Source organism: Sebastes umbrosus, chromosome 10 (genome assembly GCF_015220745.1).
Source record: "Sebastes umbrosus isolate fSebUmb1 chromosome 10, fSebUmb1.pri, whole genome shotgun sequence".
Lineage (NCBI taxonomy): Eukaryota > Metazoa > Chordata > Actinopteri > Perciformes > Sebastidae > Sebastes > Sebastes umbrosus.
In genome coordinates, this window is record NC_051278.1 from 23,472,350 (window position 1) to 23,497,375 (window position 25,026).

The 25,026-nt window shown below is 39.9% G+C and overlaps 1 protein-coding gene across 10 annotated transcripts in view; it reads right to left on the reverse strand.

The window, feature by feature from the left end:
• LOC119495340 (protocadherin-15-like) overlaps positions 1 to 25,026 on the reverse strand; it is a 306,048-nt gene that overhangs the window by 115,386 nt on the left and 165,636 nt on the right. For all 10 annotated transcript variants that reach the window (XR_005208451.1, XR_005208452.1, XM_037781707.1 and 7 more), the window contains 6 exons: positions 20,424 to 20,630; positions 17,288 to 17,422; positions 12,697 to 12,846; positions 9,650 to 9,843; positions 7,758 to 7,890; positions 6,250 to 6,329 (listed from right to left, as the gene is read on the reverse strand). Coding sequence is in view for 8 of the 10 variants with exons in the window: in XM_037781707.1 (XP_037637635.1) it covers positions 6,250 to 6,329; positions 7,758 to 7,890; positions 9,650 to 9,843; positions 12,697 to 12,846; positions 17,288 to 17,422; positions 20,424 to 20,630 (899 nt within the window). In the remaining 2 variants the exon portion in view is untranslated. The remainder of the gene's footprint in view (positions 1 to 6,249; positions 6,330 to 7,757; positions 7,891 to 9,649; positions 9,844 to 12,696; positions 12,847 to 17,287; positions 17,423 to 20,423; positions 20,631 to 25,026) is intronic.

Consider the following 25,026-nt stretch of genomic DNA (forward strand, 5'->3'; position numbering starts at 1 on the left):
CACATGCAAACATTAACCCACTCAATACTTTATTTTATTTCCAAAGAGATGCGCCCTCTCAGTGTATTTGCCCTCTTAAAGTAGTGCAATGACGTTGGATGTTACAAGGACTGTGATAAATGCAGATGCAGATCCCACTGTTCTGATTGCTTTAAAAGAAGATAACTTTTTTTTACACATTTTTTAAACATATGGTAGTGTGCTCTTCATACTATGACAGTTTTCCTAAAATTAGATTTGAAATATCGCAATATATCGCCTTGCTTACAGTATCGTAATATATCACAATACATCGAGTCGTAACCCCTGTATCATGATCGTATCGCCAGGTTCTTGCCAACACACAGCCCTACTTAAAGCTGGGGGACGGGGACGATGTGCACGTGCTTCATACAGTAACCAGTATGAGTACTATTCATTCATTTCAAACATCATCCTGCACACAGTAACCTGTAGGAGTACTAGTCAAATATCATCATTGATTATCATTGCGATCCCGATGCCGTTATATCGCGGCAATTCTATGAGAACTACAGTCCTTGTATCTTTGCAAACTTGTGGGCCTGTAAAGCCCTTTGAGATGCCAAACTGTGACTCGAGGCTCTGGCGAGCTACAATATCGGCGAAGCGTTTCAGAGATGAAGAGAAAATGTTGCCAATAGTTCAACCAGGAGCAGTAATAGGAACGTCCTCTCTCTGAAATGACCTGTTTCAGCCAGAGTCTCCCGTCACGGGCTACATTTTTTCAAAGCCTGAAAACAGAGCCAGGAGGAATTGTATCATTTAAAATTCTTGTGTTGAGTCAATTTAATTAGAACTGACTCTGTTAGTGTTTTGTTCAGAAGTGTACCTTCTTATGAACTCTTTTTCGGTTTCAGTTTCAATTTCACTGTGAAGCAAGACAATCGGCTGCCAATTGGATACTTGCACTGGCACTGAAAAAAGTTCACGTATCAAAGTTGGCGGGGCCTCTAGGTTTGGTTTTTGTGACTTTGAGATGCTACAAAAAAGCTTTGGCACCAAATGTGGATGCTGTCATCAACAAAAAAGAACAGGAGCAAGATCTGTTGATTATAACCCGACCGATACTGGATTTTTGAGGCCGATACTAAAATTGATATTTCGAAGTGTAAAAAAAACAATTCAATATATTTGCCGATAGCAATTTTTTAAACATAAACACATCACATAAAGAAACAATCTGGATACAGATCCCTTAGATTTATTTATTTAAATAATTGTGACCAAGAAACTTACTTAATGTCTAACATATACGCTTATACCTATATCTGCAATAAGCTAAAATTGACATGAGGGATTTATCCATCTAGCTCTATTTACAATTGTACTGCAATGTTAAAGGTGCAAAATGCGAGATTGGGAGCATTTGCATTGCCTCCACATGGCTTTCAAAATGCTCTGAATATTGCATAGAGAACCTTTAGACTTCATATAGGATTAAAAACTGCATAAATAAAGTTCAAATTGTATTGTATTAATATTCATATAGAGTGACATATAGGCTGCTATTCATTTTTAAAAGGATCCCTTACTGTAAATTGGTATTATTAAGAATTCTGACCACACAGTATGTATTGAATTGAACATTTTATAGTTGAAATTAACTATTCAGTCCTCTCTGGTGGACAAACTCTAAAACTGAGACGGTGTTTCTAAATTACTTCAAACACATCTTTGACATTTCTGTATTGACATTTCGTATTCATCAGCCGACACATACGCCAATACCAATATATCTGCGAAAAGCTACATCCAGCTCGTATATTGGTGCGGCTGACATGTATATTTAGTGGGTCATCAGGAGGTACTTTTTCCAGTACTTGAATATTTCATGGATCTACTGCAAGCACTATGTACAGAATATGTGACACATCTTGGAGTGATCATCAGACCTGGGACTTCATTAGAAATACTTGTTTATGATGTGTGAACTGTGAATGCTCTGAATGCTCTCTTTATAGCGCCTGGTGGCTGACAGACAGACATGGACTCAAGAGTGCGCCCTGCTCACCACCATAATGGTGAGTGAATCTGAAGCATTCCTTTCCTTTTTCCCTCGGGACAACCTGCCCCATTTATAAGAAGTTATAGACTTGAGAGCTCATTATTCATAATAGCTGGACTGAGCCAGCCCCATATGTCGCCTGAATCCCAACATGCAGCAATGCGAAAATCTCTTCACTGATTCATATTGGGGTTCTGAAGGGTTGAAAAATGAGAGCGTGACGTATAGGGCTCTGTATACTGCACACTCATCAAGCGTACCGGCTAATCATTCTTTGATTCATCATGTGCTAAATCAGCACCTGCTTGAAGTTATTATATTGCTCGGTTGCTGAGAGCTTGTGAAGGGGATTGTAATATTTCTGCCATACGGAGAACGTACTTAAGGAGATGTATCTATTTCAACAAGATTTCTGTCATGCCTGGTTTAAGAGATTACAACAGCAAGGATCGCAGTCCCATTATTTGATTGTGTCACTGTGTTTCTACTTACCGTTACCATTGTGAAAGCATAAAGTAAACATGCCCCCATAAAACAAACAATTTTAACACTGGAGCAGATTTAGAGTAAACAAAAGGCAGGGATCCACTGCTGCAACACAGCTTGTCCTTGCATAGCTGGGAGACTGAGGATGCAGACAAAAGAGGCTTTAATCAATTAGTGAGAAACGTGTCTGGCAGCGTCCTGCATTTTCAGTCTCCCCACGTCGCTTCCCTCCATATTTGCTTGGTTATTTAAGGGTAAAAAGCACTGACCACTTTAATATTTTATGCCTTTTTCTTGCTCCCGAGGAGTGGTAGAGTGAGGTGGGTTTTTTCAAATGCTGATGTTGATTATGAGAGGTAAGGTAAGGTAAGGTAAGGTAAGGTAAGGTAAGGTAAGGTAAGGTAAGGTAAGGTAAGGTAAGGTAAGGTAAGGTAAGGTATTTGAGGTCCAATTCCTCTCCAGAAATATTTGGTGTTTTATGCCCCGTCTTTTCTCAGACAGCAGAAAGGCTGAGAAGGGTACTCAGCTGGAGAGAAAGAGGAAGGAAGACCTGAATAGAACCAGCTATCAAATAAAGTTTGATCCTCTGTGATTATTTCCACAGAGTACTTCTGAGTTCTGCTCTGCCTATCAGCTTCAGCTAGCTCTGACCTAATCGCCCCGGCTTGGTAGAAATTCACGTGTCTCATTCTTTTCTTTCGGCTTACATGCACGTTAATGCTATTCGGCAGCGTTGTGCGTGAACGTGCTAAAAGAGCGCAATTCATTGAACGTGCTCATGTTATTTCGGTGAGTGGAATATGTCCGTTTGCGACTAATGAGCATGAACAAGAGCCTCGTTAACTCTCGGGAGGCTGGCATGGCAGTGCTATCAAAGGAGCGTAAACAGACATCAGCTACTGTCTTTTCCATCTCTGCCTCCAAAGTCTCAAAAGTCAACTTGACAAGCGAGCGTGTGTTGAGCGAGCGCTCGTTACAGCCCCGTGCTCACAGGACCACATTTGTGCACGTGGCGGTTTTGTTATTTATTCTCATTTGCATAACAATTACAACATAGCAGTCGTTGGCTCCTGAATCTCAGGCTCCCATCAACAATGCTCCTTATATATGTAAGCCTATCTAAAAAAAAATAAAATCACACAAGTAAAAGCAACCTGAGAATTTAAGACATAAAGTAGTGCAAATTCAAATATAGGGCCAAAATGTAAACATAAATAAATAATGAAATAAAGTAATATACATTTTTGGTAGACAGTATTCTGAATTTAGACAAGAATATAGTAATGTATATGCATATGAGAGGTCATGATAATAATATATATGTAAGGGATAATGCACAGCGAGCCGGTCATTGTTGTGAAAGAAACCCTGACAGGGCGATGCTGCAGCTCGATGCGAGTAGAGGGGTCTCTCATCGCCCTGAAGGGGTTTCTTTCACAACAATGACCCGCTAGCTGTACATTATAACCGCTTATTACACGGCTACTTACTAAAGAAATCAATATTTTGACACAAAAACGGTCCTCCAGAGTCCGACATCAGAACTGCGCCCATAGAATCGCAGAACGCCGTGATTAACCAATCAGTATTGAGTATTCAACAACGCTGTGTAATTAATATATGTATATATACACACACATACAAATAAATATATAGCCTACAGAGATGTAAACAGTTTGTAAAACAGTACGTAAAGTATATAGAGATAAAGTGACAGTATAATGGTGTAGTGATGGTAAATGGTAAATGGACTTGCATTTATATAGCGCCTTTCTAGTCTTCCGGCCACTCAAAGCGCTTTACACTACATGTCAGCATTCATCCATTCACACACACATATTCATACACTGATGGCAGAGGCTGCCATACAAGGTGCCAACCTTCACATCAGGATCTGCTCTAAATACTCATTCACACACCGATGGCACAGCGGGAGCAATTTGGGGTTAAGTATCTTGCTCAAGGACACATGCGGACTTAAGGATCGATCCGCTCTACCTCTGAGCCGCAGCTGCCTGATGAGCTCAGGAGCTCAATAGTTCAAGAGTCTTGTATATCCTGTGGTATGAAGCTGTCCCTGAGCCTGGTGGTGGGGAACCAGATGCTGAAAATAAGTCTGAAAGACTAATTAAACACCACAGCATCTGACCACTTTAAAAGAAAAAAAAACGGAAGACATTAAAGTGAACTAGTTCAATTTTTGTGACTGTGACCTTTTCAAAATTGTGAACTATGAACGTGAACTAGTTCATTTTAATCTGTGTGAACTGAACTTTCGGATGACATATGAAAGAAACTTCTCCTGTTCACCTCGTCATACTACTGAGCAATATATTAGTGCCTTGCAAAGTGTAACCAATCACTCAACAATAGACCTCTAATCTAAGATCCATTTATGTATGTCGTAAATATAACAGTTAATCAATGCATTAATAAAAGAGATTGATGCATATTGGCTCCTATATTATTATTACTCCCCACACTCTCTCTCTCTCTCTCTCTGGACCACTCAGACTGGAGGGGCAGGTGGTGGAACAGGTTGATATCTTTAAGTACCTGGGCACTGAGATCGACCACCACCTGTCCTTCACACAACATGCGGACGGGATCAAAGGCCCAACAACAGCACATGTTTCTCCTGGGGAGGCTGAAAGGTTTTAATGTCAGGCAGGACATTTTAGCAACGGTATACCGGTCACTCATCGAATCAGTCATCGCATTCAGTGTGTTACAACTTTATCACAGAGGAGGTTTCTTCCCTTTTCCTTCCTGTTAAAGCGATACAGATTGTAAATCCTTTTGACGGAAACTTGTGATTTTCTTTTCAACTTGGTTCTTTGGGATTCTTGACAGTGCCAGCAGCCAGCGCCAGTATTAATAAAACAAAGTCATATATTGGCTAATGCATCAGCCAAAACCAATAATAGGTACGTCAGCATCTAGTCCCTACCATCACAATCCTTTCTCCTCTCATTCCGTCTTCCCCACCACCATCACTCGCTCTGGCAGTCTGTATCATCAGAGGGAATCTAATGATTATAGTCAGACCCTGCCTAGTCTGTTTGAAGGGCCTCTTCCACGGCCGCCACAGTGAAGGAAAGAACACCGTGTCTGTTTGTCCAGCCTTTTCACTTGAGAGCATGGAACACAAAAGCCAGCCACCGATAAACAAGCCATTGTACACGACAGCTTTGTCTTGTATCTAAAAGAAACCTCAATCAACTCTCAAACTGATGTCAGAGTTTGAAGAGTAGCCTTCAGAACTATAAAATAATAATAATATAAAACTCTAGTTTTCCAGGGGCTTGTTACCATCCATCCATTTTCCATACAACTATCCTTTTCAATATGCAGTGGGAGAGAGGTGGGGTACACCATATAGTATATAGGCAAACACATTCACACCAACAAACTATTTACAGTCTCCAGTTCACCTACAGTCACCTACATGTTGTTGAACTTTGACCAGAGACCCTGGAGGAAACCCCCGCAGACACAAGACGAACATGCAAACTCGTATTTGCTATTCTCATTTTAAAATCATGTTATCAAAGGAACTTATGATAAAAAAAGTTCTGTCGATCAATAATTTACTAGCCTTTCCATCCATTCATATATATATATATATATATATATATATATATATACACACAACCATCTTTCCGTAAATGTAAGCCTTGGAGGGAATAAGGGCCTCGTCTGTACTTGAAAATAAATAAATAATTATCTGGACTTACGTTTCAGAGAGGTTGAAGACCTTCTGGGAATCCCCACTCAAAATGCGGTACGTGATCGGGTCGTTTTCTCTGTCTGTGGCCTGGGGGGAAGGAAAAGAAATGCATGTTCTTGAAGATCAAATGGTGCCATTAAAGTTGAAGGCTATGAGATATGACAGCTGAGCAACAAGGATGCTTGACTGGAGTGAAGGTGAGCGTACTGTATGCTGGGGAGTGAAATGTGAGGGAGAAAAGGGAGAAAATGTGTTGTTGCCTAAAACTACAATATACTTTAAAGGGTAACTTTGGTATTTTTTCGACCTAAACCATAATTCCCCATGTTTTGTATCTAAATGATTAATGTGTACAAAAATGTTTTAAATTGGTCCGGTATTGAGCGAGGGCAGGTGAGCAGCATCTCCAGGTACATCCCAAGCGTCTTATATTTGTAGTTTCCTCGCTCCTCGCTTGAACCGAAAGTTGTTCTGGTGCGCCATCTTGAAGACCGTCCCAAAGCTCTTATTTCTGCACGGAGGAGCAAGGATCGAGGCGCAAGGAAGGTTCTTGGAGGAGTGATGAGAGGAAAAATGGGAGAAATCCCATTGGCTTTTTGTTGAGGGAACCAGTGCGATGCTAACTTCCTGGTTGGGCTACAGATATACATCATCCCTGCCGCAATATATTAGTCAGTTAGACACAAAAACATGGGAAAATAGGGTCTAGATTGAAAAATACTTTTACTACCTTTTAAAGGGACTGTTTGTAACTTTTTACACATATAAATCTACCGGGTCGGTGTCCCATGCGCGCTCGAATATGCGCACTCGCATGTGGCTACGCTGTTCAGACCGCTCCTCTACCTGCTTGTCTTCACTCACACAACTTGCACGTTCTCGCTCCACCTCACGTTCATGCACGCTCACTCCACACTGCAGAAGAGTTAGTTTAGCTCTGAGAATATCTAGTGAATGTACAGTGGACGTTTGTGCAGAAATAACTGCTGTAGCTCCTCCAGACCAATAGAGGTTTGCTGCGTCTTGTGAAGTGATGGGGCTCTGCAGAGAGAAACGTTATCGTCTCCAACCGAGTGCCGGTGTCTCCCTGTGGGCGCAGTCGGAGACAATAACGTTTCTCTTCCTGCTTCAGCGGCTGAAGCAGCGGGGCTTCAGCAGGAAAAGCCAACACTAGGATCAGGAGACCTTTGTCTGGTCAGCTAACATTACTGCCAAGCAACTGAAATATAGAGTGATATTGTGGTTTTAGCTGACGTGTGTCGCCTCACTGTTTTGAGCGATGCTCGTTCATGTCTATTTAGAGCGAGCAAGCGCAAGCCTGACGCTGACTTTCGTTGACTTAACGGCCACAGGTGTCGCTGTTAACAAGCAATTCTGAAAGTTACAAATAGTCCCTTTAACAATGTATTAAAAAAGTCATCACACTGTAGCATCATACCAAATGCCTCCTTCAATTTCACATTTTCCTATCTGCATGTGCCTTGTCTGTGTGTGATTTGTGGGTTAGTGACTCACCTGCAGATTGAGCAGAATAGCTCCTATCCTCATGGCCTCGCTGACTTCAAGGTTGTAGGTGAGGAGAGGGAAGCGTGGGGGGCTCTGGTTGTTGGGAGGCAAAACTTCAATGTACACTGTAGTGATGGAGCTCCTGGCAGAAAGAAAAGCACACATCAGCCCACTGACAGCACCGTGGCAACCTCAAGTACCTTGCCCACAGCATAGTAAAAAAGGCTCTCACAATGTATAAACCTGATTGCAGAAAAGGGAACAGAAACTCAACAGGTTTTGGTCGCATTTCTTTTACGTGGGATCTTTATCTGGGGCACATCTGGTTTCTTTTTTTTTAACATTCCTAAGTGTCAAAAACAATACAAGCCTTTTATTCATGATTTGTTCATGAGTGAAGAATCTGCATGCTTAAAATCAGCCTGCTTGTTTTTAGTTGTTCAGAGCAGCACACATGAGAATGGAACTGACTGTGTTGATTATTTATTAATTCACTGTGAGACATCTTTAGTTGAACTGTTATAAAGGTACACGTACATGTACTTGAAGATGATCCGACGTGTAGTAGTAGTAGTACATTGTGTCAATACGTCAATCTATAGCCCGCTGCTTGTTTTAATCCTGGGCAGATTAAATGTGTTTTTGCCAGTCTTAGTTTTACTTGATGAAATCAAAGAGGCCAATTATTCCACCCTCAACTACAATGTCTTATATAAAAGCTGAACTTTTTTTGCTTTTTGCACAAAATTCTTTGTTTTTTAATCACAAGCTAAACAGGAGACAATGTACGAAACACCTCGTACCAGAATCTCTACAGTGTTCGATGGAAAAAGGCCATCTGTTTTTTGACTCACAACAGCTAGTCAGAAATGATACTTCCTCATAATTCAGCCTAGAGAAAACTTTCCATGTCATCCAGAAGCTAACTTATGAATTTCTATGATTACACATATTGAATTAAATAAGACTTGTAAAACAACACATGCTGGTAGCTCCTCTGCAGCCTTGAGGAGGCACACAAATTAAACTGACTGCCAAGCCCTGTTTCCACCGCAGGGACTTTCCCTCAAAACAAGGAACCTTTTGAGGAACTCATTGTGTCTTAATTACGGTCTTATGTAAGGGACATTTTATGGGGTCTTTTTACCCCCCAAAAAGGCCTTGGTCGAGGAGGGGTAGTACTTTCTGAAAGTATCGGAACGTTTGTAGGGATGACCATTGCTTCTTGGTCAAACACACACACACACAGCACCGTTGCTTCAACTCGTGTACCGCTTCATTCATAAACAAGGAAGAACTCTAGTATCGATTTAAGACCATTTTAGGATGAGGAGAGAATATTTCTCTTCGTCTGATAACAGTGAAAGTAAAGTTAGGCTCAGCTGTCGGCCTCCCGACTCATTAAATAAAAGATAAAGAGAAAAAAGAGTTAGAGAGATCGTGAGGGCGAGCGCTAACGTTAGAAGAGGGAGACAGCACGGTGGTGCTGTGAATGAGAGGAAGAAAAGTTCTGAAAAGTTAAGCAGAAATAAATAAATATCAAACACTCAACAGATGATTAACTGTGGAGACAGAAGGTCTTAGTTTCACTTTCCTCCTCTGCATTTCATTCATTCCATCCAACGTGCATCAGTAAATATACGCAGCAGTAAACATCGACGTCACAGTGAGTTTTATTTTTTTCTAATGTTTATATTTTTCCAATGTGTTTTTTTGATGAAACAGGCGAAAACACTGAACTGCAGGTTGCAGAGTGTGTTTACTGCTGTGACCCACCAGCAGCCCTCATCTCACGTCATTTTGCTTTTTCATACGTCAGCGAACTAATCTGCCTAATCTCCGCAGGTCTTTAGACCGCGGTGGAAACGCAGACAACAGGGAGCTACTGCACTGAACAATACCTTCTCTGGATCTCTGGTGCATTGTCAGCGGCCCTGACAGTGAGTGCGTAGGATCGTCCCACAGTCAAAGTGACACCAGGCGCCACAGTGATGCGTCCAGAGCGATTACTAATGATGAAGTCTCCCTGGGCGCCGGCTAGTATCTCATAGGTCACCAGACCGTTCAGTCCCTCATCAGCATCTGCTGCTGTTAACTGGGAGAACACAGGGAGAGAAAAAGACAGACAGATTATAATATGTTGATATTTCTATCTGTACTTTGTGGTTTTGCGGAGGGAGTTGTGCACAGCTGCCAGCAACATGCTTACTGAACCAGTCATGCGGTAAATATTTCTCAGCAGGGGTTTGTGACTGACTTCAGTCAAGTTGCCAACCCACAGCAGAATCCATTTTGGTGCCATATTATCAACTAATAGAGACATGACCTTTGTTTGTATAGATAGGAACAAATTGTTGGCATTTAGCTGAGAGTATACACACTACTGACTTTTTCCGCTGCGATATCTTCACTCCCAGGGATTGCAGTTTGGTAACCTTAATGATCAATAAAGTTTAGATTGGATGGAATTAATTCCTTTCATACGAGATGGATTATAAAGATGTGGAAAGATGAAAAAAAGCACAATATAAATATATGTCTTGCATAGTTATCAAATGAATTAAGCAGCCACAATTTCCCAAAAGCCCATTACTGTATTTAGGGAATCCCGCTGTTTGTAATTATGAGACCTCATGGTGTAGTTGGCTTTTTTTTTATCTTTAAGGCCTTGAAACTCTAATCCAAGCTGCCCAGACCTCCTTTTTCATGCTCCTGACGTTGGAGTAAAAGCTGTAGCATCAAATAAGCAGCAGCGTCCTCCGGGGGGCCTGTGGCTCTCATAAACGGCTTATAAAAATCGGTTAAGCGCTCGTACCAGACACTCTGTGACCCCTGGCCTCATTTCAGGGAGGGCGAAACGACAGATTTTTAAGACTGATTAAACTTGACCTTTTAAGGGTTTGACATTTTTTTTGGAGAGGCTGCGCTGAGAGGACAGATCAACTGAAGGACATGCTCCGACTACCGAATACGAGACAATGAAATGATGGAACTCCTCACCTTAATAGACACAGCAGAATGGGGTTATGGATTTACATTTAGATTCACTGTGTGTGCATATATATGTACCTACGCATGTCCTTACACATGTCCTGTGCATGTGCATGAAAGCTTGCTTTAGTTGGTTTTAGTATGTGTATAGGTGCATCTATGAAAAGAAAAGCCTTTAAAGCCAGTGCTCTAATGAAATCATTAACAGCAACACTCTCTTATATTCCTCTTATATTTTCTGTAAGAGAATAAATAAGAAAAGTCAACTCCAGATGCATCAAACATTCTTAACCATCCAAATCTGCTCTTACCCAGGTGTGCTGAATGATGAATCCCATTTGATCGTAAATTGGAGGTGTGTGGCCGATTGTTTATTATTCGCATACATTAGGTAACGCCCCCTAAACACCATATAAGGACAGGTATCGTGCTGTGGGCAAATTCTCTGGCATATGCCCAAGAATTGGAGAGATGCAAAAAGGCTGTTAGAAGAACACAAACTAAGATAAGATAAGATAAGATAAGATAAGATAAGATAGATGGACCACGGAATGCATCTGAACGGGAAAAAAACATAGATTTTTTGATGGTTCAAAAGATGATCTTTCCAGATATTCCTGTGGTATGAGGTATGTTAAGAGTGTTTTTTACATCCCCCAATTGGCTCGGAAGTCCATCCCCGTCGCACTGATTTAAAATCGTAAAGATTAAACATGTTCAATATTTATGATCGGATATCCTGTTGTGTGTGGGGAACCCTGAGGACAGCCGATGATGCAGTCACCTGGAAAAGAACGATAGCCAATAGCTGTTAGATAGATAGCTAACTGAGGCGGAGGGACAACAACCGCCGCTGTGGCGGCTGCAGCTCATGCATGGACTAATGCAAAACGCAAAGCATATAAGATGGACCTCAGGAATGGAGGACCAACTTGTTAATTTGTGGCAACAACACAAGTGTTTATTTTACGTGTTTCCATGACCTCATCCATCCATACTCTGTGAATTTTCAGTAAAAGGAATGCCAAAACTAGCATCGCTAATTCTTCCTGCCCATCGTCTGCCATGCTTGTTTACACTAAAGTCACATTTGATAGCATAATATTTCCATTCTTGTTCATGAATGGAATCTGTTAGTGTGTTGCGTGCTGTTTTGACCTAACCGTTTCTCACCACACACTATAGGAGAATAAACTGTTAAATGTAACATAACGTGTCATTATGTGTGGGGTCTCTCACATTTTCAACATCTGTTAAGATTTGAAAAATCTTTTAGCGTGGGTCAGCCATTAATTGGGATCAATGGACCAATAGTATTTCTTCAGCACACAAATTTAATAATCCAACCATAATTACTCTAAAACATTTAATAATTTAAATTGGATTACTTTCATATCATTTTAAAACATATGTTTCCTTGCGTTCCTTAAAATTTGTGGACTGTGAAAGAGCAAAAAATAAGAAAAACATTGGTGAATCTCAGAAGTCAATGGGTATTACTAACAAATTGAGGATTCAAACAAAAAGGGGAGGGATTTTTGTTTGTATGTCGCTTCCTGCTTGAGGCCCAATTCTTACAATTTATCAAAACATATAAAATCCTGTTTTAAAAATCCATTTTATTGCAAGGGGAAAGATTGATAAATGGTTATCGTTGACAATGAATTTACTTCATTATGAAAGCAGCTGATCTTCTGGGTAACAGGTTTCCCTGGCGTGCAGTGCACTGAAGACGGAGTGAAACATCCTCTCTGACTTGTCTGTCATGACTGCAGATGAGACGAAGGGTAACTGGGCACTGGATTGGCGTGGCTGTTTACTTTGAGCGTGAAAGAACATGTGCGTGTGAGAGATTCTGCACAATGGGGACAAAGAGGGAGGCGTAAAAGCAGAGTGCCGGAGCGAGAGACCAAAAGAGAGGGAGTAAAGGCGAGAGAACGATTGCTGGATTGATTACCTGTAGTACCGTCTCCCCCGGCTGCATGTCTGTGAAGACTTCAATGCTGTAGGAGACCTCGGCAAACGTGGGCGTGTTGTCATTGGCATCAATGACCAGGATGTTGACAGTTACAGGGATACTCTGCTGGACGCCATCTGATGCCACCATCTGTAAACACAAACAAGAGAAATACATGTTGTAGCTTTAGAAAACTGAAGACAAGTAAACAAAGAACTGTTTTTTTTATTCAAGCTTATGCTTTCAGGACTGTTTTGCATTGATAAGACAATGCGTCAAACTTGTTTTTACCACCGCCATTAAGTCACTTACACTTTCCCTTTTTATTCGTCCATTTTTCATTCCGTTAAAGTTGGAAATGCCTTTAAGGAGATCAGAAGAGGGAGCTTGTACAAAGCTTGCCTAAAGGACAGTTTGCAAACTGAGCAAACTCTGTGTTTATTTGTCCTTGGCGGCATTGATCTCCAGGACTTGGCAGGGAGAAAGGAAATGCATCGAGAAAAACAACAAATGAAGAGGAAGAAAGAGGAGATCTAAACAACAAGTGTGGCAGCTGCAAAAAATACATGTTTCTGTGCGGGGAAATTGTTTTCCTTCAAATATTTGCACTATGTGCCAAAATGGAAATGACCATCTTGCTGTACATCAGGAGGGTGCCTTTAGTAGGAGCTAAACATGCACTGTGCTGTACAGAAACACGCAATGACAAGACAGCAGCTATTTTGTCTCCAATCAAACGGCGTCTCTGTTCTCCAGCCAGCCCCAGGAGAGAGACGCCAGACACATTTTGGGAGCCAAAAGAGAGAGAGCAGATTTGGATTCTCATCGCAACTGGATGTATAGACACTCCGTACTTGTACACATGTGCCGACACAACTCTGTACAAACACATGTTACACAGAACAGATGTAAACAACGTAACGCCTGCCTCCTCATCCCTCTCAAACACACACACCAACAGTAATAACAACTGACACGAAAAATAAACTATATAATCGTTGAAGGCTGATATTTATCTAAATTGGATCTCTCTCTCTCCTTCCAGTCCAGGATGCGCAGAGAGTAATTATGAAATTGATTTGATGCTAGCGTTTACGCAAAGCAAAGATTTCTCTCAATGACATCTCTGAAATAACATCATCTTCGGAAAAGCAAAAGCAGAACTTTCAAAGCCTCAATGCCGTTATCTAATAAACATTATGTTAACAAGCTTTTAGCAAACACATTCAGAAAGCATTGGATTCAATTAAGATTATTTCTACAAAATGCAACGTCTATAGTCTAAAAGATCAGTTAGAGTTGAAGAAAACATTTATGACTCATGAGTTTAACTCATTGTATTGACTCGTGTCCTCATGTATTGAACTGGCGGTATGTAAGCGCTTAGAACCAAATACACAATCACTCATGTTACGTGCGTAAAACAGAAGAAAATACACTTAAAGCCTAAAAAGATGCTTCAGGCCACAGTTACACAGCAACAGCCTGTTAGTTCATGTTAATAGCTCTTGTAGCATGTCCTATATAAACATATGAATACGCAATATAAACTCTGATCCAAGTATACACAATGTGCTCGTATCAAATTTTCATGATTATTGTGGCCAAAAAGGTCACGTTAATGGCGCTAAATATGGGATTGGGAGCATTTCTATAGCCTCTCAATGGCTCTCAACATGGCGACGGCTAGCCGGTGGCTCGCAGCTAACCACGCTAACAGCATTAACACTGCAAAACAACGGCGAAAGTGCTGACAGAGATAACTGTGTTTATCTGAGGGGGAACCGGAAGGTGGGTGCTACGCTTCCGCGATGACGGCGCTGTCAGTCGGGACAGCGTTATCAGCTGTAACCGCCATATAAGACCAGTGCAGAGCAACGGGCGTGAGCTAGCCACTGGGGCACGCTCACATGCATGAACGTGCACTAAAAGCATGCGCAGCCGGCCTGGCTATGTCAACAAAGCGAGAAGAAGCTCGGATTGCGATTAAGAAGTGGTCTTGGTCATAGTCACAGTCACCCATTAGTTTGTGGACTACGTATCGAAGCCTCGAGTTTGTCATTTTGGCCGTCACCATCTTGATTTTTGCAACCAGAAGTGACATGAGAGGGTTGAGCTAAGGACAACCGAATGCTGAATAAGACATTTGTAGGCAACAAAAGTGTTACAATTAACTTTCACGAACTGAAAACACACTGTGAAAGGCTTAAAGTTGTAAGATGAAAACGCGGACAACTCCCAGACCGCACAACGCCGTGGTAGCGACCTGTCAATCAAAAGGTAGCCACGCCCTAAAGCATACCCTGCTTTATGGTCTATTTGACTCTAAATAGGATCATAATTTAGTAAACGAACATCATGCTTTATAGAAGAAGACTTGAAACTAGAGATTGAGACCATAAACTCATGTTTACAATGTTTACTGAGGTAATAAATCAAGTGAGAAGTAGGCTCATTTCCTCATAGACTTCTATACATTCAGACTTCTTTTTGCAACCAGAGGAGTCGCCCCCTGCTGGCCATTAGAAGGAATGGAAATTTAAGCATTGGCTTCACTTTTCAGAAACAGATATTGCCCACTTTGTAAAACCGGTATTGAAGAATCACCCCTGCAAAGCGGAGGCACACTCTCTCAGCTCTCACTGTAATGTGGAGTCAGAATAGATCCTGAGCTTAAATGCTTGAAAGGAAACAAAAACAGCATCCGAGATCCTCATACCCCAAACAAGAGAGAAAACTATACTAGACAAGAATGGAAGTAGTAAATAGATAAAAACATAAACACAATAAATATATCATACCTTCATAATTTGCTGATCCAAAGGGTCCAAACCAACCCAACCAAACGCAGCATTACATCTGAATCTACAGCGATCCGAATCCTCCCTTCTCAGAAACTCCTGCACTCTCTAGGGAACCGTTCCCACAGAGCTCACTGTTGGTCTGCCGATGCTCTCTAATCCAGCAGAATACTCCTGGATGGAGGGAGCTACTGTATTACTCAAGATGCTGCCTTCCCTCTGAGCAGCGCAGAAACAAGTCACTTTGGTAAACCCGTCTGTTGACGTCAATGTAACAGCAGTAAAACAGAAACTCAAATAAGCCCACTAAAAAGCCCATACAGCAAGAAGATTAATAAAACATTATAAAGATGAAGTTACCCACTTCAGAATCCTAATGGAACATGAAGGTAGCTGCGGCGTTCACTGAGACTGAACCGTCTCATATATCAGAGGATTAGAGAGTTCCCACAGAATATACTCTTGATATGTCTCTTTAAAGGAATAGTTTGACATTTTGGGAAAATTTGCTTTTTTTCAAAGAGTTAGTTGAGAGTTTTGTTGGTGTGAGTGCTTGAATGATTTGTAACCAAGTTTTATTTTTACTGTAGATTGTATAAATACAATTAGACGTGTATTTGAAGGTGGCTGAGAGAGCTCAAGGAACTGCATCTGAAGAGCCACAGCAAACAGATAAAACGCAAGCTAATTAAGAAACACATTCGTCAATTTGACAGCACATAAGGGACATATAGAAATGTGCTGCACATACAGAAGACACAAGCAAATAGAGTTTGCTTTGCAACAACAGAACTAAGTCACAACACAGTATACGTTTCCGGGGGGAAACTAAAAACTGGTGAGCAGTGAGCACGCTAGTAATTGATAACAGGCTATAACGCTAGACAAACGCAAATATCTCCAATAATATGGGGACCATACAGTCAGAATGTTGAGACTAAAATGAATGTGTTAGCTCATTTTCAAAAATCATTATCAAATTGTTGAAGTATTCATTGTTTTTTTAATGTTGGCCAGACATTTTCATTATGCTCTATATACAACTTGCTTTGTTTGTGTTTTCTGTATGTGCAGCTTATTTCTTTATGCCATGTATGCGCTGTCAAACTGATGAAGATGTGTTCTTCATTTGCCTGTGCTTTGCCTACATGAAGACATGAGTTTTCTAAACCTCTTAAAAAAACTTGTGTATATTTTCACTTAAAATACATAAATAACTACCCAAAATTAATCAGGACTTGTTCCTCAACCATAAGGCTTATATGCATATATTTGGTCTCATTTGAAATGTTAGAAGCTAAGGAATATGAATAAATTGTAAGTAAACTCAACTATATTACTGTGGAGATTACAATGGAGAAGCATCATCAAGATCCCATAGACAATGGTGCAACTGAATGTTTACAGTAATAATATAATTACAATACTATTATACTATAATATCATAATAATAATTACAGTATCAAGCTCCACATGGTATAAAGTAGAGAGTCACACAAGATAAAAGTCTTTTTTCTGACTGAATGTACAAAACTATTTCAGTCTGATGTGCTTTCGGTTCACCTTTGGATGGAAATTTGTAAATTCAAGTGAACAGACAGTTTTACTTCACTGCTATTTGACCACTCATAAAGGTCATATTGCTCTAAAAGTGTCAGGTCAGCTCTGCATCTGCAAGTGCCTCTTGGTATGAAGCTAACCTGTGACTTCTATTAATATACACAGAATAGGAGGATGTAGGTCACAGGGCTTTAGTCTTGCAGATAGCTACCGCTGAGTCCGAGGCCTACCGTGAAAGTATAGGCCATCTGCTTCTCCCGGTCCACAGGTTTGATGAGCCTCAGGTAGCGGATTATCCCAGTCGGGGTCAGGCTGAAGATCGTGGTGTAGTCATCCAGGGTAATCTTTACCATGGGGTCTTTCGTCTTCCAACAGAAAGATGTTCAAAAAGAAACACGTTACCATAGTGACATGAGTGTTTCGTCATTTTTTTTTTTTTTCTTCAAGGCCGCAGCTGTGGGGATGAGAAAACCTATCAAACAGTACATTTTGATCTGCCAAAGAGTTGAAAAAGTAATCTGCTGGCATCTGTCTTCAGACAACATCGGAGGAGGAGCTGAGGATGGAACCAGAAACCAATATATTTTTAACATGATAGTATCAATAAAGAAAGGACGAGAGGAAATTACTTCTGCTAAAACAACATACACCCATTATAGCCTCTGTTCCTTTGTAGGGAAAAAAATATTGAACACATTAAGCAGTCGTTAAAAGATATGGATGTGACAGCTTTTGTTCAGGGTGTCATGCTGCTAAATAAGCTTGAAAACATTTTTTTTTTTTTTTAAAAAAGAGCCATTTCTCAAAGACGTGTCATAACTTCTGTGGTTAGTTTGTTTTAACAAATAAACCTTGAGTACTTTGTGGTCCATTGCGGCGAGTCGACTTCGATTCACGTCCATCAGTGAGTCCTCTTAAGAGAGTTTGGTAAACATCAGGACTGGGTGGCTTATTGATTTCCGTTATCTCTGTTTCCACTCCACTTTGATTTGTTAATCTTCTCCAAAGACTGAGTAAAGGGATATTTTGAATGATGAACTAAAGGTAGTAGTCATTTGTTTTGGCTATGTTTGTGTGTGTGTGTGTGTGTGTGTGTGTGTGTGTGTGACCACCCAGTCAAATATAAATCTATCAGTGCAGTTAGGGTTTGAGGGAATTGAAAGCAACTGTTGTTGGTGAAAACACACGCAAACATGCACCCACGCAATCACACAGCTTGTTAAATGTGTCAAACACGTGTCTAAACACCCCCCTTCATCCAACTACGCACACAACAATCAATTCATGAAATAAAAATAACTCTTTTAAAAGGGTAAAGTTGGTATTCAAAGTGAATCACTGCAAAACTTTTGACTGAAGCAAACTGCAGAAAAACCATCGCAAAAACATCAATAAAAAGAAGAAGAACACAGCACAGCAAACACACTGCAAACACACTCCCATTAGGATACAAAAGTCAGTGTATCAGCCATGTTGATCCACACACACACCCGTCATTACTGGAGACCTGCATAGCATTTAATTCACCGTTAATGAAATTTTGAAAGAACAGAAAACATAATTTCTGCAGTTGCGGACACACTGCAAAGCTCACAAATTGTTGTTTAGGAAGTCTCCAGCAGCGATGAGTGTTCTCAGTTTGTTTTTACTTTTTGTTAAAGTGATGCATGAATAAACGGTAGGGATGTCCCGAGTCAGTTTACAGAGTAGGGATCAAGCTGAAGGTTTTTTTTAATGGATCAATACAGGCAATGTTATAATCTCTATAAACAGATTCTGCCTTCACATGTAGATGACTCACCGGCTATCGTCTGACAATGATTTCGCTTTTTGTTGGTTTAAAATTAGCTTGTAAACTGGCGACTTGTGAAACGATCCGGTCGTTCACATCGCCTCTCGGCTCCAGTCTCACATCTCAAGTTGTTAATCCGATTGTAAAACAATGAGCAGCGCTCTTGACCCGGTTATCCGCTGGCTACACCGGAACCCCAGAAATATGGCCCCTTGCTCAATTGGCTCCGCAAAAAATGTACAATACTCACAATTAAATGACGATACTTTTTTTGATTTTGCTTTCTGTGGTTTGTCAATTTATAAGTTACAGTAAATAATAATAATAATAATAATGTTCTATTGATTACAATAGATTGATTAGTGCAATATTTAGATGCTGCTCTTGAGCCATAAGTGAATGACCTACCAATTTCAATGTCAGAGATTGTTTACAGAAAAGACCTATTATTTTCTTATTGAATTTTTTTGAATTTTTTTATATTATTACTTTATTTATTTAACTTAACTTAACACAGTCACAGCTTCTGTGATAATTGTCCTGTTCAATTGTTCAATGCCAATTAAGAAAATTAAAATACATGTTCATATCTTTAAGTTTTCATCCTTTCATTGGAATATAGAGCAGTCAATGTTTTGATGGTGTCTCCATCGTAATGCTCCACATGTTTTAAATCTATTAAAAGGTAAATATTGAACTGAAGCTTGACTTTAAAAAATGTAATCGGAAATCAAATCGCAATATCTGTCCGAAAAAATCACAATTAGAAATTTTCTCCAAATCATTCAGCAGCAGCATAGCGGGCAACTCAACAGCAGACGTCGGTTTCTATTTATACTGACACTGTGCCAGCAAAGCGAGTACTTTTCACGAACACTAAACAAACATAACAAAAGCGTTTAACCTTCAGCACTTTGTTCTAAGTGGAAATGAAGAGAAGTTGTCTAAATCCTGTCCAAACTTTCCTACGTCAACGGCCCCACACTGCCACTCATCTCTGCAAAGATATTATACAAAACACTACATGATGCTATATATTTTACGCTAAATATTTCACCAACTTAAAGCTGTAATAATGAAGAGCTGTTAAATCCCTCAATTGAATTGGCTTTACTGATATAAATACTTTAAGCTATTAAGTGTGCACAGTGCAGCTGTATTATGCAGGAAAACATAAATATTGGATTAATCTCTGTTTCACAAGAAAGTCCATATTAAAAGGACTCACATCAGAGATTAGGAGCAAAAGAAACTTGATCGGGACATCCCTATTTTGCACTCTGTGTGTGTGTGTGTGTGTGTGAGTGTCATTGCATCTCAAATCCACCCCCTTTACCTACAGGTGTATCACCAGGATCCAGCTACAACAAGGAGAAAAATACAGCAGGAAAATGACTCATGAGTGTGTTCCTGTGCACAACAAAAACATATGAATAAATAAATGTGGACGTTAACTCAATATTTAATCAATGCACCACAAGCGCTCTGTGTTTGTATGCATGCATGCATGGGTGGACATGTGTAAAATGTAGGCAACGGTGAGCATAGCCGGATAAAAGGCCCTTTCTTTCTACCTCCTCAATGTCATTATCCAGAGCGATGACTCCCAGGGGGGCAGTGAGGTTAGCACTGGCTGAGATAGTCGTACCCACTGGGGAGGATTCGCTCACATAGCCCTGATAGGTGGCAAACTGGAAATATGGCGCCTGGTTGTTCTCGTCCAGGATCTCGATAATGAGGTCGGCGTAGGCCGGGAGGGGGTGGCCGTTGTCCTGCTCAGCCTGAAATGAAAGGAAAAAGAAGAAAAAGAGAGAGAAAGTGAGTGTGTCAAATATCAACAAGCTTTTAAGGAGGTCTACATTTACTGTATTAAAAATTGATAACCAGTCATTAAGAAGTAGTAATAATGAGTTGGAGGATGAAAGTAACACACTCAAGAATCACGCTGTCCCAACTCTTATGCAGGCTCAGGGACAGAAAGGCGTAATTTCCCTGAGTGTCATTTCAATTACAAAAAGCTACATTGACGAAATTTAATCAGGGGTCCACTTTGGATTAGGCCTCGGTAATTACCAGAGCACTTAACGCAAATATCGTCATTTGTCCGGGAGAGGCAGTAATTAGTGACTCTTGCTCCTCCGTCGAATGGGTGACCAATCACAGAAGGAGGCTCATTGGAAATATTATTGGCTAAGTCAGTGCCAGAATTGACCAATTAACTAGTAAACGAGGGTACTAGCCTTTGTTCTCCATTAATGATTATGCAAACTCGACTGAGCTGAATCCTGAGCGTTTCTGTACTGTTGTGCCTGGAAACTTAAATGAACCGTGTAAGAGTCTCATCTACTAAAATCCGGTAGCACTTTATATTAACCACCATTTATAAATGGTATAGTTACCATAATGGATACTTAACTAAAATTGAGTTAATAGTTACTTTCCTGTTAACAAACCGTGAAATTGTAATTAATAATGTTTTAATGTTGTTGTAATTATATATATAGTATATATTACTATAATTTGTTATATTAACAGTTGCAAACAGTATTAATAATAATACGATTTTTATGATTTTACTATATCAATCAATATATATATATATATATATATGTAATAATTATGAAATAATTTGTAAACCTTAAAGAAAGTGTTTGTAAACCATCTATAAAATCTTATAAAGTTGCAACTGATGATTATAATACATTGTCAAATGGTAAATAAATACTTTTCCAAAGCATCTATAAACATTATTTTGAAAGATGGTTAATACTTTGTCAATGGCTAATAATTTGTTTCTGGTCCATCCATCTGTGTAATGTTTATAGATGTTTTACAAACAACTTCTTAAAGGTTTACAAATCATTTGGTATTCATTAACGAAGACTTATTACACGGCTTTGTTGAATACTCGATTCTGATTGGTCAATTACAGCGTTGTTTCTTTATAGCAGACCGTTGCTATGGGCGCAGTTCTGATCTTGAACTCTGATGGACCGTTTTTAGGTCAAATCATTGATTTCTTTTAAGTAAGTAGCCGTGTAATAAGTGGGATAATGTACAGCTAGCGTGACATTGTTTTGAAATAAACTCTTTCAAGGCGATGCAGGGCTTTGCGTCGCATCGCCCTGTCTGGGTTTATTTCACAACAATGACCGGCTGGCTGTACATTATGCCTAACGTAATATGGTATATAAAATGTTACAATGTGTGCAACAATAAACTGTAAATAATTCTTCACTAATGTAATCAGAATGTAATTATCATCTCTCATCAGCTATGATACAATATAGAATTTATGAACTAATCATTTCATATTACACAAACTAATGATACATTTACTTATAAATAAATTATATAATATTAAAATATTATATTATGATAAATTATAGCATTACTAACAATTAGAAAACATTATTAATTATCATTCATTGTTTCTTAACAGTAAAATAACTATTGACTAAGTTTAATTAACTATCAATTTACCATTTATAAATGATGGGTATTATAAAGTGTTACCAAAAATCCCAGTTGACACTTCTTCATCTCCTCAGCATGTTAATATCTTTCTCCAAAAAACTGAGATGTAGCATCCAGCCATGCAGCACAACTCATTTAAATATCACATTGCAAGCCGGGATAAACAGTAACGTTGAAATTGCTGAATCAGCTAATACTCAGTTGTTGAGAAAACCAGCAATGTTCTCCGAAAAAAGTACCACATGAAATCAATATACCTTCTTAAATCTATCAAATATTACACAATACTAGAAAATGCAGTGTAATTGGACATAGTGAATGTTACAACACAGCTTACGCATGAATTCTCAGAGCTGTACACTCGCCCAAAAATTCATGAGTGAATTGTTGACTCACCTGCATCCAAAGCAAATTTGTATTTGTGTCACGTACGGCGGAACACGAACCAAACTGTATCGCAGAGAATGTAAACATTCCCATCCCTTCATTTTCCAGCACAGTCGGTGGATGACATGACTGCTTAAGTAGCACAGTACTGTACCACAAATAAAAATGTGTGTTGCCCCAGCTATTCAAAGTGTAAAGAGGCTGTACTTTAACTAGAGGTGTAACGGTGATTCAATACCAATTTCAGTCAAACGCACCTCCTTCCTACAGAGCCCAGTAATAATATTGTCAAATCATATTTTGCTTTTTGTGAGTTGTTTAGTGTAGCTGTAACTGACTAGTGTAACCAAATTCAATCGAATTGAAATCGTATTAAAATTGTCTCGTGGCAGACTTTGTAATATCAGCAAATATCGTATCATTGTCCAAAGAATTGATATCATACTGTGATGAACAGGGTCTGAAATTAGCATCTGCCACCCACCAAATGAGGGTAGATTGTTGGCAGTGGCGGGTAAAATCATCAGACAGGCAGGGAAACCGCTAGGGATGGGAATAGAGATAATCGATTCTTCTGTATTGATGCTTTCCGACAGTTACGCATGATGAAACGGCATACGCACGCACCATGTTTCAGTTTGTTTGGGACCGGAGCCATGGCGGAGAGGAAAAAAAAACACTCAAAAGCATGGTGCTACGACTAAACCTGGCGGACGCAACCTATTTTTGTCCCTGATAATGCTATATTGTGAAGAACTCAGCAGGAGGAGAGCTAGTTAACGTAAGATTTTAGCAACCAATGGGCAGCATTATGATGTGTTCAAGCTCTGTTCAGTAAAAATGAGTATTGGGAGAAGGTAAATTCTAACTTTATCACTATGTGTTCAAACGTAATCTCGTAAATTTAAATATTTGGCGAGAAACTTGAATAAATACAGTTGTTTGAAGGACATCCTTTCACAGCAATGTAAAATAGGGAATTATGACCTGTTTAACTTCCTAACACTAGCTCTAAGCAGCTTATAATACATAATTTAAACTACTGATGTCATAGAGTACCCTCCCACCCCCAAATACAGGGCTCCCAGGAAGCTACGACCTAATTTGAACACTGGAATTTATCATGCATATAATGTTTTTTGTGTAAAATTGAACAAACACGGAATGACATCAGATCTAAAATGTTATCATTATTAATGTATGTTTAGCACATACATTTCAAAAGTAGTAGATACAATTTCTGAGTGGCAGACAAAATAAAAAATACTTGCCTGCCACATTGGCAGGCAGTGAAAATGTTTATTCCAGACCCTGGTGATGAAACTTGGGATTTATACCGCTAACTTTAACCTGAGTTGTGTCTTAACCCAGCCCAGTGATACCAGACCAAATGAATGGGATCTGGTCAGGCTGTCACTGCGATCTTTCCCCTCCACACATGTCACTATTGGCTCCCACACTGGGATGCTTCAGAAACATTAAGGCTTTGAAAATACAGATGGAGAGGGGGAGTGAGGCGACATCAGTTTAAGCCATGACCTGGAACTAATTCTGCACATTAGCTCAATTTCACTGGGCTTGTGTTGCAGAGTGCCGATTGCAACAGGAGAATAAAATTCTGCTGCTAAATGGTAAAGTGCTGGGGCCAAAAATGAAAAAACAAACGCTGTAGTTTCTTGTTTATAATCTCGTACGCATATCCTATGATTGCAGAATCTTGCTACACATGTGCAGTTTTTGGAACATCGAGCTGAGTTTCCCTCCAGTTCAGGTTTTTATTCGCATTGCGATGTTATGCCAGACTTGTCTTTCCCAAACATCTTCAACCTTTTTCCCTTATCTGAGTGATAATAAAGAACACCCACACCGCGCTGACCCAAAAGATCCAATCTGCTCACACAAACACCTGAGGGAAAAGTGGTGTCATTGACAGACAACGTGTGTGTGTGTGGATGTTCTCTCATTTTCCTCAACATTCACACACACGTTTTTGTCTGAGAGAGAAAAGACGGGGTGTAGGATTACAGGTCTCCCTGGTGATTTGGCTCTTTAGTGGTGTCCCTATTTCTGGGAAGCAGTGCTAAATGACCTGCTCTCCGCTGCTACAGCGCAACACGCGGGCCTGCAGGAGATTCTCTGCTCCCAAAAGCCACTGTCTATCAGTCTTGATTCTCCTGTCCTGACTCCATCATCCTTAAGAGTGTCATACTGGATCTCTTTGCTTTTTTGTTTTTCTACTTAATCAGACTCCATCTTCATCTTCATTCCATCCCAGTCACCCTGGAGGATATGGCTCTTTCAGGATCAATCATG